Raw genomic sequence first — 19,808 nt, forward strand, 5'->3', positions numbered from 1 at the left:
GTATCTAATCCTATGATGTGTGATACTGTCTGCTGAGCCGTGTATCTAATCCTATGATGTGTGATACTGTCTGCTGAGCTGTGTATCTAATCCTGTCATGTGTGATACTGTCTGCTGAGCTGTGTATCTAATCCTATCGTGTGATACTGTCTGCTGAGCTGTGTATCTAATCCTATCATGTGTGATACTGTCTGCTGAGCTGTGTATCTAATCCTATCATGTGTGATACTGTCTGCTGAGCTGTGTATCTAATCCTATCATGTGTGATACTGTCTGCTGAGCTGTGTATCTAATCCTATCATGTGTGATACTGTCTGCTGAGCTGTGTATCTAATCCTATCATGTGTGATACTGTCTGGTAAGCTGTGTATCTAATCCTATCATGTGTGATACTGTCTGCTGAGCTACTGTATCTAATCCTATCATGTGTGATACTGTCTGCTGAGCTGTGTATCTAATCCTATCATGTGTGATACTGTCTGCTGAGCTGTGTATCTAATCCTATCATGTGTGATACTGTCTGCTGAGCTGTGTATCTAATCCTATCATGTGTGATACTGTCTGCTGAGCTGTGTATCTAATCCTATCATGTGTGATACGGTCTGCTCAGCTTTGGTGCAGTGTTTGGAGCCTCCTAGTGGATGGTTATGATTCCTGCACTCTATATGACGCCGTATCTCTCAGCTTCTGTTCCCTCTGTGGTTGTTGCCATTAGACTTATGTAGCGACATGGGGGGGGGGGGGCCCATAGCAATAACCAAAATGCCCCCTCCCATCCTGATACTGGCTAATACCACCCCAACCCTCCTCCCACCCAGAGCTGGTGCTTGTTGGGGGCCAATTACTGCTGCTGTGCTGGGTGAAGTCTTCACATGTTCTTGTTGGAGAAGTCGGGGCCTCCTAGCGGACGCATTGACCACTTCTGTGGTACGTACGTCCATGATGATGGCCAACAGTGACCGAGGCCACAAACAGCGCCTCTCTTTCCAATGGGTTGGGTCTGGTGTTGCAGCTCTCCTCCATTAAAGTGAATGAGGGTGAAATACTAGACACAACCCATTGATTGGAAGTCCACACTTTTATCCCGATTCTAGACAAGTCCATGAATGAATATCCAGCCAAAGTACAATGTAAGCTCTGTACTTTATAGTAGCGGGATGTTGAGTATTGATCATGCTCCCCCTCCACCCCCCCACTCCTTTTCCAGAATGGCTTCTGCTGACCTCCTAGAGGAGTTGACCTGCTCCATCTGCCTGAGTCTCTATACAGACCCCGTATCTCTGAGATGTGGCCACAACTTCTGCTGCTCGTGTATTGTGATGGTGCTGGACACACAGGACGGGTCTGGAGGTCACTCCTGTCCTGACTGCAGACAGAAGTATCTGGAGCGTCCAACCCTGGAGAAGAACCGGAAGCTTAGTAATATAGCCAAGCACTTAATATCTGCCCAGCCCGAGCAAGAGGAGGTCAAGATCTTCTGCACTTATTGTGAGTTTCATCTTCCAGCTGCTAAAACCTGTCTGCAGTGTGAGACGTCTCTCTGCAGAAAGCATTTAAGGGACCACAACAAGATGGTGGACCACGTGCTGATCGATCCACCGACCTCCATGGAGAACTTGACCTGTCCTGTTCACAAGAAGATAATGAAATACTTTTGTGCAGAGCATGGCGTCTGTGTATGCGTGTCATGCTTTGCCTTTGGAGAACATCGGGGACACCTGATTGAGGAGATTACAATGGCCTCCAAAAAGAAGGAAGAAAACTTGAGAAGCTTCATGGACAAGTTGATCTCCAAGAGAATAGAGACCGAGAAGACGACCCTAAAGCTTAAGGAACATGTTGAGAAAGTCCAAGTGGAAGCGGACGTTCTTACCAAGAGAATCACTGGACAGTTCAAAGATCTTAAAGAAGAGCTGGAAATCTTAGAGATGCGAGTTGTGTCTGAGATCTCCAGACAAGCTGACCAGATCACATTAACGTTTTCTGGTGTTGTCCAACAGTTGGAAGCGCGGAAGGAGGAACTGTCCCAGAACATTTCTCTGATTCAAGACCTGGTCAACCAGAAAGATGTCATATCGATCTTACAAGAACGAGAATGTCACAGTGACCATATGCGTCATGGGGAAAGCGATGAGAAGCCCATCTACGCCATGGGTGATCTAAATGTAGGTCTGATCACCGAGACTCTACACAAAGGCATGACGGAGATTGTGACTGGCGCAAAGACTTGTATCTACGGAAGTAGAGTCTTGCCAATCGTTATGGATGTAAATACAGCTCATAATAAGATGGAGGTCTCGGTTGACTCGAAGACCATATCGGATTCTGATGTGAATCATGGCCGTAAGGAGATGCCCTCAAGATTTACCATTTACAATCAAGTCCTAAGCAGTAATAGCTTCACGATGGGACAGCATTACTGGGAAGTCGAAACCAGCGTCCAAGGAATATGGGACATTGGTTTGGCTTATTCCAGTATCGAAAGAGACGGGAAACATTCCGGGATTGGAGACAACGAGCGGTCCTGGTGTTTGCGGAGATATACCTCAAAGTACATGTCGGCCCATAACTCGAAGGCTCAGTCACTACTATATGAACAATACTCCCAGTTATTAGGAATATATCTGAACTACGAGGCTGGTCGCCTGACGTTTTATGAGCTGTGTGACCAGGACCGACACCTTTTCCGGCATTTACATACTTTTAGTGCCAACTTCCAGGAACCTTTACATGTGGCGTTCTACGTAGACGATGGAGCTTGGATTAAGATCCTTCTATGAGCTACTAGTGTCTGTCTCGTTTGTGGTGTTTATTTGGGTCTTGGTCTGGTAGTTTCGTGGGTCATGTTATCTGTTGTTGTCATTGTTCCTTATTCAAAAATAAAATTTTCACAAAAACAAAATGTCTTCCATGGTCTACTTTGGTTTGGCCAAGTTCCCTCACTATACTGTACACTAAACCAAGGGTTGTAAGAGTTTTCTGGTAAGCCTCAAAATGTGTTGGGGGGACATCATGTTTGGTGGCTTCTCCTAGGTCTTGGGCTCCATTTTTCCCAGAACCTCCAGTAGATTACGGGCAAAGATCAAGACGCGACTGAGGTGGGGGTGATAGGAGATTAGGGCCAGTGGGGGCCCCTTAGACTCTGCCCCGGGGTATGAAGTCTCAGAAGAGGGGGAAACACATCGGGTTTCTAGGGTGCTGGCCGACGCTTGAGTGGATTTAACTCAAGCAACGGAGTCATGTAACCCCCCCCCCCCCCCCATGGCGGTCAAGCAGTGTTGTGGCAGGTAACCGAGAAGCTTCCACTGGGCAGATGGATCGGGAGTGACGTGTAGGCCGCAAGATAGGCAACAAGGAGAGGAAATGTTAGCGACGCCACAATTGCTCCAGGCCTCCGCAGATTATGAAGTCCAGGTTCCCGCAGGTAACGGAGGTTGGTGAGAGCCCCTAGGTGTAAGGGAGGCTGCAAGATGTCGGATATGGCTGATTCAGACCGATTACGGTAGGCACTTGTGAAAGCTTCTGTAAAAACCGCCCATTTAAGATGTCTCGTTTCCGAAAGTCGTACTGAACCTTTCTAATATACTTTGATGTGCAATGCCTCACCGATTTTAGATCTCTGCTTGCTGTCAGTGAATTGCAACTATATTTTGCTCAAACAGCTGCTGGTCAGCTAAAATGCCTGGAGCACCGTGCAGAGGAGAGATATTTGTGCTGCTACTTCTTCTATATCTCCTGAGTTACATCCTGTATTATACTCCAGAGCTGCCCTCACTATTCTGCTGGTGGAGTCACTGTGTACATACATTACATTACTTATCCTGAGTTACATCCTGTATTATACTCCAGAGCTGCACTCACTATTCTGCTGGTGGAGTCACTGTGTACATACATTACATTACTTATCCTGTACTGATCCTGAGTTACATCCTGTATTATACTCCAGAGCTGCACTCACTATTCTGCTGGTGGAGTCACTGTGTACATACATTACATTACTTATCCTGTACTGATCCTGAGTTACATGCTGTATTATACTCCAGAGCTGCACTCACTATTCTGCTGTGGAGTCACTGTGTACATACATTACATTACTTATCCTGTACTGATCCTGAGTTACATCCTGTATTATACTCCAGAGCTGCACTCACTATTCTGCTGGTGGAGTCACTGTGTACATACATTACTTATCCTGTACTGATCCTGAGTTACATCCTGTATTATACTCCAGAGCTGCACTCACTATTCTGCTGGTGGAGTCACTGTGTACATACATTACATTACTTATCCTGTACTGATCCGGAGTTACATCCTGTATTATACTCCAGAGCTGCACTCACTATTCTGCTGGTGGAGTCACTGTGTACATACATTACTTATCCTGTACTGATCCTGAGTTACATCCTGTATTGTACTCCAGAGCTGCACTCAAGATGATGATGATCTGGGTCATGTTATATTTTACGGACGCGTGCTGATAATTAGTGTTTATGGGGAAGGGAATTGCACCCGCCACTACTACCCATTTGCCATAAAAATAATTACAATTTAAATTAAAGCTTACAGTTCTAGATTTTACCACAAGGTGTCACTGTTAGCTATAATATACTGTGGTGTGATATGGTATAATAATGCAGCATGAAATATAATATGGTGGGGGGGGGGGGGACAGGAAGGATTAGGGTAACATACCTCAGGGGCACATTGTGGCTTTGGGGGTGCAGGACTAGTCATCACATCTGAGCTCTGGCATCTATGGTTGCCCAAAGGTCATAAGAAGACGCCGTACTTGTCAATTTTTGAGACGGGACATCTGGTTGATTCTCATGGCGCGGCAACCATCGATATTGGGCTTTATTCGCTGCCTTCCCCCAACGTTTAAATCAGTCGCCTCTCCTCCTCCTCCTCCTCCTCACTCCTGAGTGCCACAGACAACGTGATACCAGGGACGACTTCAGGGCATGGTGTGCGGCACCCAGGGGTGAAGGGGACCTGAGGGAGGGGGGGGGGGAGTATCTGCAGAGTCTGGGCCGGGGTCTGTGTTTATTTTGGGTTGTGATGAAGGTCCATATGCGCTACTTGTGATTTAACCCCTTAATGACCAAGTCATTTTTTTATTTTTTCCATCGTCTCATTCGAAGAGCTATAACTTTTTTTATTTTAGCGTCGACCAGTTGTAATTTTGAACAGCACCGTTTTGGGGTACATGGAATTTATTGATTAACTTTTTTTGGGGGGGGGGGGGGGAATAGAAAAATAACTGCACTTTCGCAACATTTTTTTGCGTCCTAAATCTACGCCGTTCTCGTGTGGTATAAATAACACAATAACTTTACTCAGCGGGTTGTTGCGATTGCAACGATACCAAATTTATATGGATTTCTTATGTTTTATTACTTACACAGCGAAAACACTTTTTTTTTTTTTTCAAAATGATTTGTTTTTGTGCCTCCATGTTTGAAGAGCCAGAACTTTTTTTTTTTATTATTGTTTCGCCGATGCGGTTGTTTGAGGGCTTTTTTCTTTTTTTTTACGGGAAGACTTGTAGGTTTTATTGGTACCATTTTGGAGTAGATGCGACTTTTTGATCACTTTTTATCACATTTGTTTTAAGGCTGGATTCACAGAAAACGTCAATTTTTGCATGTATTTAATTTTTTACGGCGTTCGCCGTGCGGCTTAAATAATGTAATAGGTTAATAGTCGGGGTCGTTACGGACGCGGCGATTCCAAATATGTGTAACTGTTTTACTTTATTTTGTTTTTTTAATAATAAAGCATTTTGTAAGGAGGAAAAAGTGGGTTTTTCATATATATTTTTTTGTAACTTTTCTCTTTTACTTTCTACTAGTCCCACTAGGGGACTTCACTGTGCGATCCTCCGATCGCATTTATAATACACTGCAATACTTCTGTATTGCAGTGTATTATTCCCGTTTGTGTAAAACAGACAGGCATCTGCTAGGGCTCCGGCATGATCTAGCAGGCATTCACTACAGGCAGACCTGGGGGCCTTTATTACCTGCGGGCCCCCCGGCTGCCGTAGAAGACCCCGACACCTGCATTCCCTCTCTCCAAAACCACTCAGATACAGTGCTCACTATTGATCGCCGCATCTGAGGGGTTAAACGGGTGAGGTCTATACTAATATCGATCGCACCTGTTAGAGCAGGGACGCCCCCAGCCCTCAGCAACCTCTGAGAGCAGGGATATTTAGGGTATGTTCACACGGCCAAATTTCAGACGTAAACGAGGCGTATTATGCCTCGTTTTACGTCTGAAAATAGGGCTCCAATACGTCGGCAAACATCTGCCCATTCATTTGACGTACTGTGCAGACGACCTGTCATTTACGCGTCGTCGTTTGACAGCTGTCAGCGTAAAAATACAACCTCGTCAAAAGAAGTGCAGGACACTTCTATACATTATATGCGGGACACTTCTATACATTGTATGCGGGACACTTCTATACATTATATGCGGGACACTTATATACATTATATGCGGGACACTTATATACATTATATGCGGGACACTTCTATACATTATATGCGGGACACTTCTATACATTATATGCGGGACACTTATATACATTATATGCGGGACACTTATATACATTATATGCAGGACACTTATATACATTATATGCAGGACACTTCTATACATTATATGCGGGACACTTCTATACATTATATGCGGGACACTTATATACATTATATGCGGGACACTTCTATACATTATATGCGGGACACTTCTATACATTATATGCGGGACACTTATATACATTATATGCGGGACACTTATATACATTATATGCGGGACACTTCTATACATTATATGCGGGACACTTATATACATTATATGCGGGACACTTCTATACATTATATGCGGGACACTTATATACATTATATGCGGGACACTTCTATACATTATATGCGGGACACTTATATACATTATATGCGGGACACTTATATACATTATATGCGGGACACTTCTATACATTATATGCGGGACACTTCTATACATTATATGCGGGACACTTATATACATTATATGCGGGACACTTCTATACATTATATGCGGGACACTTCTATACATTATATGCGGGACACTTATATACATTATATGCGGGACACTTATATACATTATATGCGGGACACTTCTATACATTATATGCGGGACACTTATATACATTATATGCGGGACACTTCTATACATTATATGCGGGACACTTCTATACATTATATGCGGGACACTTCTATACATTATATGCGGGACACTTCTATACATTATATGCGGGACACTTCTATACATTATATGCGGGACACTTCTATACATTATATGCAGGGCACTTATATACATTATATGCGGGACACTTCTATACATTATATGCGGGACACTTCTATACATTATATGCGGGACACTTATATACATTATATGCGGGACACTTCTATACATTATATGCGGGACACTTCTATACATTATATGCGGGACACTTCTATACATTATATGCGGGACACTTCTATACATTATATGCGGGACACTTCTATACATTATATGCAGGGCACTTATATACATTATATGCGGGACACTTCTATACATTATATGCGGGACACTTATATACATTATATGCAGGACACTTCTTTGGACGTTTTTGGAGCTGTTTTCTCAAACTCCAATGAAAACAGCTCCAAAAACGGACGTAAAAAACGCCGCGAAAACGGCGTGAAAACGCTGCGAAAAATGCGAGTTGGTAAAAAAACGTCTGAAAAGCAGGGTCTGTTTTCCCTTGAAAACAGCTCTGGATTTTCAGACGTTTTTGTTGACTATGTGTGAACATACCCTTAACGTCTCCCTGCTCTGTTTTATTTATTCTGATGCAGCGCCATAAAAACACTATGGGGCGGTCACTAACGGGTGAAATGCCTTAGGTTTTGGGGGCGTGTCTTATACGAATGGGCGGGGCATATGGTAAAAAAACGGCTTCAGGGAATCTTTCCGATGTCACGTCTCAAAAGTTTGTCTGACAGATCGGGGGGCGGCTCCTGACTTTGGGTCTCTCCACCCTTCACCTGACTTGACTTTTCTTCGTCTTCCAATACTCCTCCGGGATAATTTTAGCGTTACTCTAGAGACCGCACTTTATTTTGGCAGTCCCCTTTTATGAGCTCCTAGAATAGCTGGTAACCCTACCCTCCTCGCTGCTCGCCCTCCCCGGCTGCTGACCACCAGTATTAGCCACAATTTCAGCCCTGACCGCGAGATCCGTTACTGAGCCTTTCCCTAAAATAAAAAGAGAAGCTGGTAAATATCCGTCCTCCAGTCCTCACCCAGCAAGTTATTAAAAGTTTCTGGGAAAGCTGAGTGACAACCAATATGGCCGCCATTAGAGCTCTCACAGGGATTGTCACTCAGCTCTCCCGGGATCCTGACCGGTAAATCTACCTGATATATCCTTTATGATATAAAGCAGATATTCCGTTCAGAACGCTGTAGCGGCAGCCATATTGGTTGTCACCCAGCTTTCCCAAGATCAGATAAGTTATATTTACTGTGGTCGTGTAACCTTGGACTGTCAGTTTGTCGTGGGGACAGTAAACTCCGGCTGGAGATCATATTCACCCTGAGTGCTTGAAGTGTCATTGCCAGGCGGAACAGCTGAGACGTGCGGGACGCTGAGCTTTACATGCATTCAACAGCTGAAGTCTGAAGCGCACACTCAGCACTGCTGCCTCTCCGCTCCACTCCTGCTGGACCCGATGGCGACTGCAGATCTGAAGGACGAGCTGAACTGCTCCATCTGCCTCAATATCTACACGGAGCCGGTAACGCTGAGATGTGGCCACAGCTTCTGTCTGGTGTGTATCCGCTCGGTGCTGGACAGACAGGACGGTGGAGGCGTTTACACCTGCCCAGAATGCCGCGCCGAATACCAAAAGCGCCCGGCGTTGCGAAGGAACATGAAACTTTGTAACATCGTGGAGCGTTTCTTAACAACGCAACCAGAGGCGAAGGCGGCCGGGATCTTCTGCACGTACTGCGTCCAGTCCCCCGTCCCTGCGGTCATGACCTGCCTGATGTGTGAAGCGTCTCTGTGCAGCGTCCATCTGAGCGTCCACAGCAAATCCACCGATCACGTCTTGACGGAACCCACCAGTTCCATGGATAACGGAAAATGTGGCACCCACCGGGAGATGCTGAAGTATTACTGCTGTAAGGACGCCGCCTGCATCTGTGTGTCTTGTTGTGTGTTTGGAGAACATAGAGGACACCAGGTGGAACTTCTCAAAGAAGCGTCTGAGAAGAAGAAGGAAAAACTGAGAAAAGTTCTGGAGAAACTGTCATCGAAACGCGCAGAGACGGAAAAGAGCGTCCAAAGCTTACAAGATCACGAGAAGACGGTCCAGGAGAAGGCGGCCAACGTGACGACCAGAGTGACTGCTCTGTTTAGAGACATCAGGGCTCGGCTCCAAGATCTGGAAGAACGAGCCTTGAGTGACATCTCCAGACAGAGGGATAAGGTGTCACTGTCGGTCTCTGATCTGATCCAGCAACTGGAGATAAGGAAGGAGGAGCTGGACAGGAAGATGGCGCACATTGAGGAGCTGTGCCAGGTGACAGATCCACTCGTGGTCCTACAAGGACGGGACATCGGCAGAGCCGATCCTGATGAGGGACTCGGTAAGCGGCTCCAGGCTGTAGGTGATCTGGATGAAGTTCTGATCTCATTGACTTTACAGTCGGCTTTTTCCAGTATCACGACAGACGTAAAGCAAAGCTTCAGCGTCCAGAATTTACTGCTGAACATTAAGACGGCTGCGGTCGATGTGGCCGTATCGGGCGATCTGAAGAGTGCGACCTGGTCAAAGACCCCGATCTGGGTGAAAACCCCGCAGAGATTTAAAAACTATTGTCAGGTTCTGAGTTTCCAGAGTTTTAGCTCCGGACAGAATTACTGGGAAGTGGAGACCAGTGAACTGGGGAACTGGCGGGTGGGGGTGGCGTATCCCAGCATGGAACGGAAGGGGGATCTGTCCGGTATTGGACAGAACAACAAGTCCTGGTGTCTGCGCTTGTGTCAGAAGGATTACCTAGCAGCTCACGGCGCAAAAGAGATGCCGCTACAGGCGGAGGTGTCCCTGCAGAGACTGGGACTATACCTGGACTATGAGGCCGGGCGGCTGTCATTCTACCAGCTGTGCGATCCCATTAAACATCTGCACACCTTCACTGCCACCTTCACGGAGCCCCTTCACGCTGCGTTCCTCGTCTGGCGGGACGGTTGGGTGAGAATCCGGAGCTCTGATCCGTGACCATGAGGAGTAGTGGTCCCTACATACAATGAAGCCAGACCTTTTTATTTTCTCTTTTTCACGAGAGTGAAGTTGTCCAGTGTCTGACACTGCATCTCCAGCTGTGAATGCACATGTCTGCCTTGTTGTGCTCGCACAGCTGAGGGTTTGTTACAGCGCGTCCGTGTCGGTAAGAGCTGCCAGTATGGAGTCCTGTATTTAGCTTACAGAACATTAACTCCACTGGTACATTGTAGCAAACAGCAGCTGTGTGAGCAGGACTAGGTCAGGATTTGTTACGAACTCCCTGAATGTAAAGAGGAAGGTTTCCAGTCACTGACAACAAGGAGGAATCTCAAATGATGACTGATAATAAAAATAATTGTACTATATATCTGCAGACCTTTCACTATACAGTTATTAGGTTTTTATTTACATAGGACTGCACCGGCCCTTTAAGTTTGAAGTCCACGTTCTGACGGGTGTTGTTGATTTCTATTTGTTTTTTTGTGCTTTGTATCCACGCCGATGCTGCTTATAAATGGTATGATCCTCCTCGCTGCGATCCTGGTAATTCTGGGAGATCCTGTCATTAGCGCAGTCCCCGAAACATTCAAGTATTCACAATATTTCACCTTGAAGACGAGAGCCCTCCTGACACGTCTGTTCTAGTAAATCATTGTATTCTCCATGGAATAACAGTTCTGGGACATGTTTTCTTAAACCGCTGCATTGTGCTGTTCCTCTGTTATTCCTCCTAGAATTTTTATTAATAAATGGAAATCAGGGTGTTACCATTCCCCTTCTCAAAGGGGCGTGTCCCCACACAGTCAAACTGTAAGCTCTGATTGGATAGTGTCAGACTGTGTAAGGACACAACCCCAGCTTGTAACACCCATTTGTTAATTTATTCATACATTTCTAGGAGGAATAACAGAGGAACGGCACAATATAGAGTTCTAAGAACAGATGCTCCAGAGTTGTTTCTTAAAGTGGTTTTCCACGGTCGTACAACTGATCGTCCACCGGATAAGTCATCAGTATATGATCGCTGCGGGTCCGACACCGCACCGATCAGCTACTCTGGCTGCATCCGGGCACCAGACGTCCATGCCGGTATCAGGTGGCTACGGTCATGGAATAGCGGCTGAGCTGCAGTACTGTCCAAGTGAATAGGAGCAGAGCTGCAGTTCTGTAGACCGGCCGCTGTGCAGGGGTCGGTGCCACCTGCATTTGGCTCCACCTACTACGTGCCGTACAAATATTCCGGTACCAAGAGGTAGCTGATCGGTGCGGGGTCTGGGTGTTGGATCCACATCGATCTTATACTGATGACCTATCCGGTGGATCGGTCGTCAGTTGTCCGATCGTGGAAAATCCCTTTAATGGGACATATGTCTATTTAGTAAGTAATTATGTCAGGAGAGGTGACCGCTCTTCTTCTTTAAAAAATGTTATATGTTTTATTCGCAATACCCCTCCTGGCCACTGGGTGCACTGTTCAGGCCAACACTGTAGTGAGATACCTAGTGGTCAAAATATTTAGTGCAGTTATGTACATTTTCTCTGAAAAACTCCCGATCTTGTGCCAACGTGGACTATAAATGACGATGACGTGCGTTACTTCTGTATCTCGTGCGTGTTCGGTTTTATATGAGGAATTTTTTCTGTTTATAAGGTAATGTTTATTTTTATGCCAAATGGTTAAATATGATTTAAAGTTTTGAATGATTATTTTCACCTTCCTCACACATTATGGAAGTTATTCTGATTTATTTTAATTTTTTTTCTGTGGAATCGGATATTTCCAATAAACATTTCCTCCTGATAAATTACTTTTTGATTTTATATTTGTTTGGAGATTCCGCCTCTGTTTTACTCCTGCGCTGGATGTTTATCGGCCGGACTCCTCTCCGCACATAGAACGCCCGGTCCTCAACTTTCCAGGTAATTCATGACTGAATGGGGTCAGGATTTCACACATTACTTATCCTCTTCCCCCCCCCCCAAGTGGAGTATTTTGAGGGTTCCACTTTCTAGCGCTGGTTTTTACCTCCAGGTTCTTGTTTCCCCCTCCACCCCTTAGTTCCTCAAGTAAGGGGTCCTGCACGGGTGCTCCCAACCAGTATTTAGAGGGATTGACCAACCAGGACTGGACCACCCCCCCCCCCCCCCGCTTTCTAGGGACCCCATAACAGCTGCCTGGCCGGCCTCCTATAGAAAGTACGCCCTTGCGGCCCCTTCAATATATCACTCCATTAATATCAATATGGCCGTCACAACTGGTCTATACTTGTCAATAGTCCACAAAAGGGGTGGAGTTTATGCAAATATTCATTAAAAGAGGCAGTACTTGTCAAACATTGGAGGTGATCTTGTGCACAATGGGGCGGAGCTTAAAATATTCTGCGATTTGGGGTTCCAATGTCGGTAATGGTGGCGATATAGGTTGTCACCCGGCTTTCTCAGAAACAGCCTTACACAATATCCGATCTGTGGTTGAATTTCTTATATACATATTCACTGTGGACACTAGGTGGCGCTATGACCCCTGTAAATATCACACAGCGGTTGGTGGGGTACCTGCAAAATGACCCCAGGAATTGACTGCAGATTATTACATCACTGACCTCTCCGGGGATCTGCAGGACATCGCTCTGTGCCCTATACAGTCTATATGAGCCTTTATGGGACGTGTCGCCACTATGACCCCGGATCAGACCATAACGCACAGGGGGGGGGACATTAGATGGTGTTATATCGTCGCAGTGTTGCAGCAGGTGACTCATTTCCTGGGCTTTGTCTCGGCTCCCAGCACAATGTTTCCGTTCTCAGCCCACAAATGAGAAAAATATCAGCAACTTTAAGACACTTTGTTTTTAACTTTTTCAGTCGTCCCAAACTGCGTCTAATGCGGTGTCCGGGTCATTGAAATCAGGCAAATCATCAAATCAATGAAATAAAGACCCGCGGTGTTAGTGTCCTGAGATATGGAAACCTCTGACCGGCACCAAAGGGATCGGGTGCCAACAGATTCTCAGCCGACATAATACCGCCATACAGTGCAAGATAAAACTGCCATATAAAGTCCACATAATGCCCCCAAGTATTATACAGTATTCAAATAATAAACCCTAAAGAGCCCACGTAGCTCCCACATAATCCTGCCATATATCTCCACGTAATACAACCATATAAAGCCCACATAATACTGGAGTTTAGCTCCCACAAAATGCCGCCATAAAGAGCCCACATTATACAGCCCTATAGCTCCCACGTAATACTGCTCTATAAAGCCCACAAATTCCACCATATGGAGCCCACATAATACCGTCATATAGAGCCCACATGATACTGCAATTCAATTCCCTAAGAATACCACCATACAGCGCTAAATAATACTAGCTCGTTTTTGTTTGCTCACCAAAAACAGTCCCTGATATATACAGCTGGTATAATATAAGCATCTTGTATATAGTGATATGGAGCATGCTGGTATAACCTGGGTATCTTCTGTATATAATTATATATGTACAGCTGGTATAAGTTATACATCTTCTTGTATATAGAGATATGGAGCATGCTGGTATAACCTGGGTATCTTCTGTATATAATTATATATGTACAGCTGGTATAAGTTACACATCTTCTTGTATATAGTGATATGGAGCATGCTGGTATAACCTGGGTATCTCCTGTATATAATTATATATGTACAGCTGGTAGAAGTTATACATCTTCTTGTATATAGTAATATGGAGCATGCTGGTATAACCTGGGTATCTTCTGTATATAATTATATATGTACAGCTGGTATAAGTTATACATCTTCTTGTATATAGTAATATGGAGCATGCTGGTATAACCTGGGTATCTTCTGTATATAATTATATATGTACAGCTGGTATAAGTTATACATCTTCTTGTATATAGTGATATGGAGCATGCTGGTATAACCTGGGTATATCCTGTATATAATTATATATGTACAGCTGGTATAAGTTACACATCTTCTTGTATATAGTGATATGGAGCATGCTGGTATAACCTGGGTATCTTCTGTATATAATTATATATGTACAGCTGGTATAAGTTATACATCTTCTTGTATATAGTGATATGGAGCATGTTGGTATAACCTGGGTATCTTCTGTATATAATTATATATGTACAGCTGGTATAAGTTATACATCTTCTTCTATATAGTGATATGGAGCATGTTGGTATAACCTGGGTATCTTCTGTATATAATTATATATGTACAGCTGGTATAAGTTATACATCTTCTTGTATATAGTGATATGGAGCATGCTGGTATAACCTGGGTATATCCTGTATATAATTATATATGTACAGCTGGTATAAGTTACACATCTTCTTGTATATAGTGATATGGAGCATGCTGGTATAACCTGGGTATCTTCTGTATATAATTATATATGTACAGCTGGTATAAGTTACACATCTTCTATATAGTGATATGGAGCATGCTGGTATAACCTGGGTATATCCTGTATATAATTATATATGTACAGCTGGTATAAGTTACACATCTTCTTGTATATAGTGATATGGAGCATGCTGGTATAACCTGGGTATCTTCTGTATATAATTATATATGTACAGCTGGTATAAGTTACACATCATCTTGTATATAGTGATATGGAGCATGCTGGTATAACCTGGGTATCTTCTGTATATTATTATATATGTACAGCTGGTATAAGTTATACATCTTCTTGTATATAGTGATATGGAGCATGCTGGTATAACCTGGGTATCTTCTGTATATAATTATATATGTACAGCTGGTATAAGTTATACATCTTCTTGTATATAGTGATATGGAGCATGCTGGTATAACCTGGGTATCTTCTGTATATAATTAAATATGTACAGCTGGTATAAGTTATACATCTTCCTGTATATAGTGATATGGAGCATGCTGGTATAACCTGGGTATATTCTGTATATAATTATATATGTACAGCTGGTATAAGTTATACATCTTCTTGTATATAGTGATATAGAGCATGCTGGTATAACCTGGGTATCTTCTGTATATAATTATATATGTACGGCTGGTATAGTTTATACATCTTCTTGTATATAGTGATATGGAGCATGCTGGTATAACCTGGGTATCTTCTGTATATAATTATATATGTACAGCTGATATAAGTTATACATCTTGTATATAGTGATATGGAGCATGCTGGTATAACCTGGGTATCTCCTGTATATAATTATATATGTACAGCTGGTATAAGTTATACATCTTCTTGTATATAGTGATATGGAGCATGCTGGTGTAACCTGGGTATCTCTTGTATATAATCTATATGTACGGCTGGTATAAGTTATACATCTTCTTGTATATAGTGATATGGAGCATGCTGGTGTAACCTGGGTATCTCTTGTATATAATCTATATGTACGGCTGGTATAAGTTATACATCTTCTTGTATATACTGATATGGAGCCTGCTGGTATTACCTGGATATCTTCTGTATATAATTATATATGTACGGCTGGTATAAGTTATACATCTTCTTGTATATAGTGATATGGGGCATGCTGGTATAACCTGGGTATCTTCTGTATATAATTATATATGTACAGCTGGTATAAGTTATACATCTTCTTGTGTATAGTGATATGGAGCATGCTGGTGTAACCTGGGTATCTCCTGTATATAATCTATATGTACGGCTGGTATAAGTTATACATCTTCCTGTATATAGTGATATGGAGCATGCTGGTATAACCTGGGTATCTTCTGTATATAATTATATATGTACAGCTGGTATAAGTTATACATCTTCTTGTATATAGTGATATGGAGCATGCTGGTATAACCTGGGTATCTTCTGTATATAATTATATATGTACAGCTGGTATAAGTTATACATCTTCTTGTATATAGAGATATGGAGCATGCTGGTATAACCTGGGTATCTTCTGTATATAATTATATATGTACAGCTGGTATAAGTTATACATCTTCTTGTATATAGTGATATGGAGCATGCTGGTATAACCTGGGTATCTTCTGTATATAATTATATATGTACAGCTGGTATAAGTTACACATCTTCTTGTATATAGTGATATGGAGCATGCTGGTATAACCTGGGTATCTCCTGTATATAATTATATATGTACAGCTGGTAGAAGTTATACATCTTCTTGTATATAGTGATATGGAGCATGCTGGTATAACCTGGGTATCTTCTGTATATAATTATATATGTACAGCTGGTATAAGTTATACATCTTCTTGTATATAGTGATATGGAGCATGTTGGTATAACCTGGGTATCTTCTGTATATAATTATATATGTACAGCTGGTATAAGTTATACATCTTCCTGTATATAGTGATATGGAGCATGCTGGTATAACCTGGGTGTCTTCTGTATATAATTATATATGTACAGCTGGTATAAGTTATACATCTTCTTCTATATAGTGATATGGAGCATGCTGGTATAACCTGGGTATATCCTGTATATAATTATATATGTACAGCTGGTATAAGTTACACATCTTCTTGTATATAGTGATATGGAGCATGCTGGTATAACCTGGGTATCTTCTGTATATAATTATATATGTACAGCTGGTATAAGTTACACATCTTCTATATAGTGATATGGAGCATGCTGGTATAACCTGGGTATATCCTGTATATAATTATATATGTACAGCTGGTATAAGTTACACATCTTCTTGTATATAGTGATATGGAGCATGCTGGTATAACCTGGGTATCTTCTGTATATAATTATATATGTACAGCTGGTATAAGTTACACATCATCTTGTATATAGTGATATGGAGCATGCTGGTATAACCTGGGTATCTTCTGTATATTATTATATATGTACAGCTGGTATAAGTTATACATCTTCTTGTATATAGTGATATGGAGCATGCTGGTATAACCTGGGTATCTTCTGTATATAATTATATATGTACAGCTGGTATAAGTTATACATCTTCTTGTATATAGTGATATGGAGCATGCTGGTATAACCTGGGTATCTTCTGTATATAATTAAATATGTACAGCTGGTATAAGTTATACATCTTCCTGTATATAGTGATATGGAGCATGCTGGTATAACCTGGGTATATTCTGTATATAATTATATATGTACAGCTGGTATAAGTTATACATCTTCTTGTATATAGTGATATAGAGCATGCTGGTATAACCTGGGTATCTTCTGTATATAATTATATATGTACGGCTGGTATAGTTTATACATCTTCTTGTATATAGTGATATGGAGCATGCTGGTATAACCTGGGTATCTTCTGTATATAATTATATATGTACAGCTGATATAAGTTATACATCTTGTATATAGTGATATGGAGCATGCTGGTATAACCTGGGTATCTCCTGTATATAATTATATATGTACAGCTGGTATAAGTTATACATCTTCTTGTATATAGTGATATGGAGCATGCTGGTGTAACCTGGGTATCTCTTGTATATAATCTATATGTACGGCTGGTATAAGTTATACATCTTCTTGTATATAGTGATATGGAGCATGCTGGTGTAACCTGGGTATCTCTTGTATATAATCTATATGTACGGCTGGTATAAGTTATACATCTTCTTGTATATAGTGATATGGAGCATGCTGGTGTAACCTGGGTATCTCTTGTATATAATCTATATGTACGGCTGGTATAAGTTATACATCTTCTTGTATATAGTGATATGGAGCATGCTGGTGTAACCTGGGTATCTCTTGTATATAATCTATATGTACGGCTGGTATAAGTTATACATCTTCTTGTATATACTGATATGGAGCCTGCTGGTATTACCTGGATATCTTCTGTATATAATTATATATGTACGGCTGGTATAAGTTATACATCTTCTTGTATATAGTGATATGGGGCATGCTGGTATAACCTGGGTATCTTCTGTATATAATCTATATGTACGGCTGGTATAAGTTATACATCTTCCTGTATATAGTGATATGGAGCATGCTGGTATAACCTGGGTATATCCTGTATATAATTATATATGTACAGCTGGTATAAGTTACACATCTTCTTGTATATAGTGATATGGAGCATGCTGGTATAACCTGGGTATCTCCTGTATATAATTATATATGTACAGCTGGTAGAAGTTATACATCTTCTTGTATATAGTAATATGGAGCATGCTGGTATAACCTGGGTATCTTCTGTATATAATTATATATGTACAGCTGGTATAAGTTATACATCTTCTTGTATATAGTGATATGGAGCATGCTGGTATAACCTCGGTATCTCCTGTATATAATTATATATGTACAGCTGGTATAAGTTATACATCTTCTTGTGTATAGTGATATGGAGCATGCTGGTGTAACCTGGGTATCTCCTGTATATAATCTATATGTACGGCTGGTATAAGTTATACATCTTCCTGTATATAGTGATATGGAGCATGCTGGTATAACCTGGGTATCTTCTGTATATAATTATATATGTACAGCTGGTATAAGTTATACATCTTCTTGTATATAGTGATATGGAGCATGCTGGTATAACCTGGCTATCTTCTGTATATAATTATATATGTACAGCTGGTATATGTTATACATCTTCCTGTATATAATTATATATGTACAGCTGGTATATGTTATACATCTTCCTGTATATAATTATATATGTACAGCTGGTATAAGTTATACATCTTGTATATAGTGATATGGAGCATGCTGGTATAACCTGGGTATCTTCTGTATATAATTATATATGTACAGCTGGTATAAGTTATACATCTTCTTGTATATAGAGATATGGAGCATGCTGGTATAACCTGGGTATCTTCTGTATATAATTATATATGTACAGCTGGTATAAGTTATACATCTTCTTGTATATAGTGATATGGAGCATGCTGGTATAACCTGGGTATCTTCTGTATATAATTATATATGTACAGCTGGTATAAGTTACACATCTTCTTGTATATAGTGATATGGAGCATGCTGGTATAACCTGGGTATCTTCTGTATATAATTATATATGTACAGCTGGTATAAGTTATACATCTTCTTGTATATAGTGATATGGAGCATGTTGGTATAACCTGGGTATCTTCTGTATATAATTATATATGTACAGCTGGTATAAGTTATACATCTTCTTCTATATAGTGATATGGAGCATGCTGGTATAACCTGGGTATCTCCTGTATATAATTATATATGTACAGCTGGTATAAGTTACACATCTTCTTGTATATAGTGATATGGAGCATGCTGGTGTAACCTGGGTATCTCTTGTATATAATCTATATGTACGGCTGGTATAAGTTATACATCTTCTTGTATATAGTGATATGGAGCATGCTGGTATAACCTGGGTATATCCTGTATATAATTATATATGTACAGCTGGTATAAGTTACACATCTTCTTGTATATAGTGATATGGAGCATGCTGGTATAACCTGGGTATCTTCTGTATATAATTATATATGTA

The 19,808-nt window shown here is 41.7% G+C and overlaps 2 protein-coding genes across 2 annotated transcripts; both read left to right on the top strand.

Annotated features, from left to right (window-relative positions):
• The first annotated feature begins 1,208 nt into the window (after positions 1-1,208).
• On the top strand, positions 1,209-2,786 carry LOC142656689 (E3 ubiquitin/ISG15 ligase TRIM25-like). The gene has a single exon (XM_075831613.1). It carries the CDS (start codon positions 1,209-1,211, stop codon positions 2,778-2,780), a length of 1,572 nt encoding a protein of 523 aa, XP_075687728.1. The 3' UTR covers positions 2,781-2,786.
• Positions 2,787-8,747: 5,961 nt separating this feature from the next.
• On the top strand, positions 8,748-10,313 carry LOC142656690 (E3 ubiquitin-protein ligase TRIM39-like). Its single transcript, XM_075831615.1, has one exon. The coding sequence runs from the start codon at positions 8,760-8,762 to the stop codon at positions 10,311-10,313; it is 1,554 nt and encodes a 517-aa protein (XP_075687730.1). The 5' UTR covers positions 8,748-8,759.
• The last annotated feature ends 9,495 nt before the right edge of the window (positions 10,314-19,808 follow it).

Source organism: Rhinoderma darwinii, chromosome 6 (genome assembly GCF_050947455.1).
Source record: "Rhinoderma darwinii isolate aRhiDar2 chromosome 6, aRhiDar2.hap1, whole genome shotgun sequence".
Taxonomy (NCBI): Eukaryota; Metazoa; Chordata; class Amphibia; order Anura; family Rhinodermatidae; genus Rhinoderma; species Rhinoderma darwinii.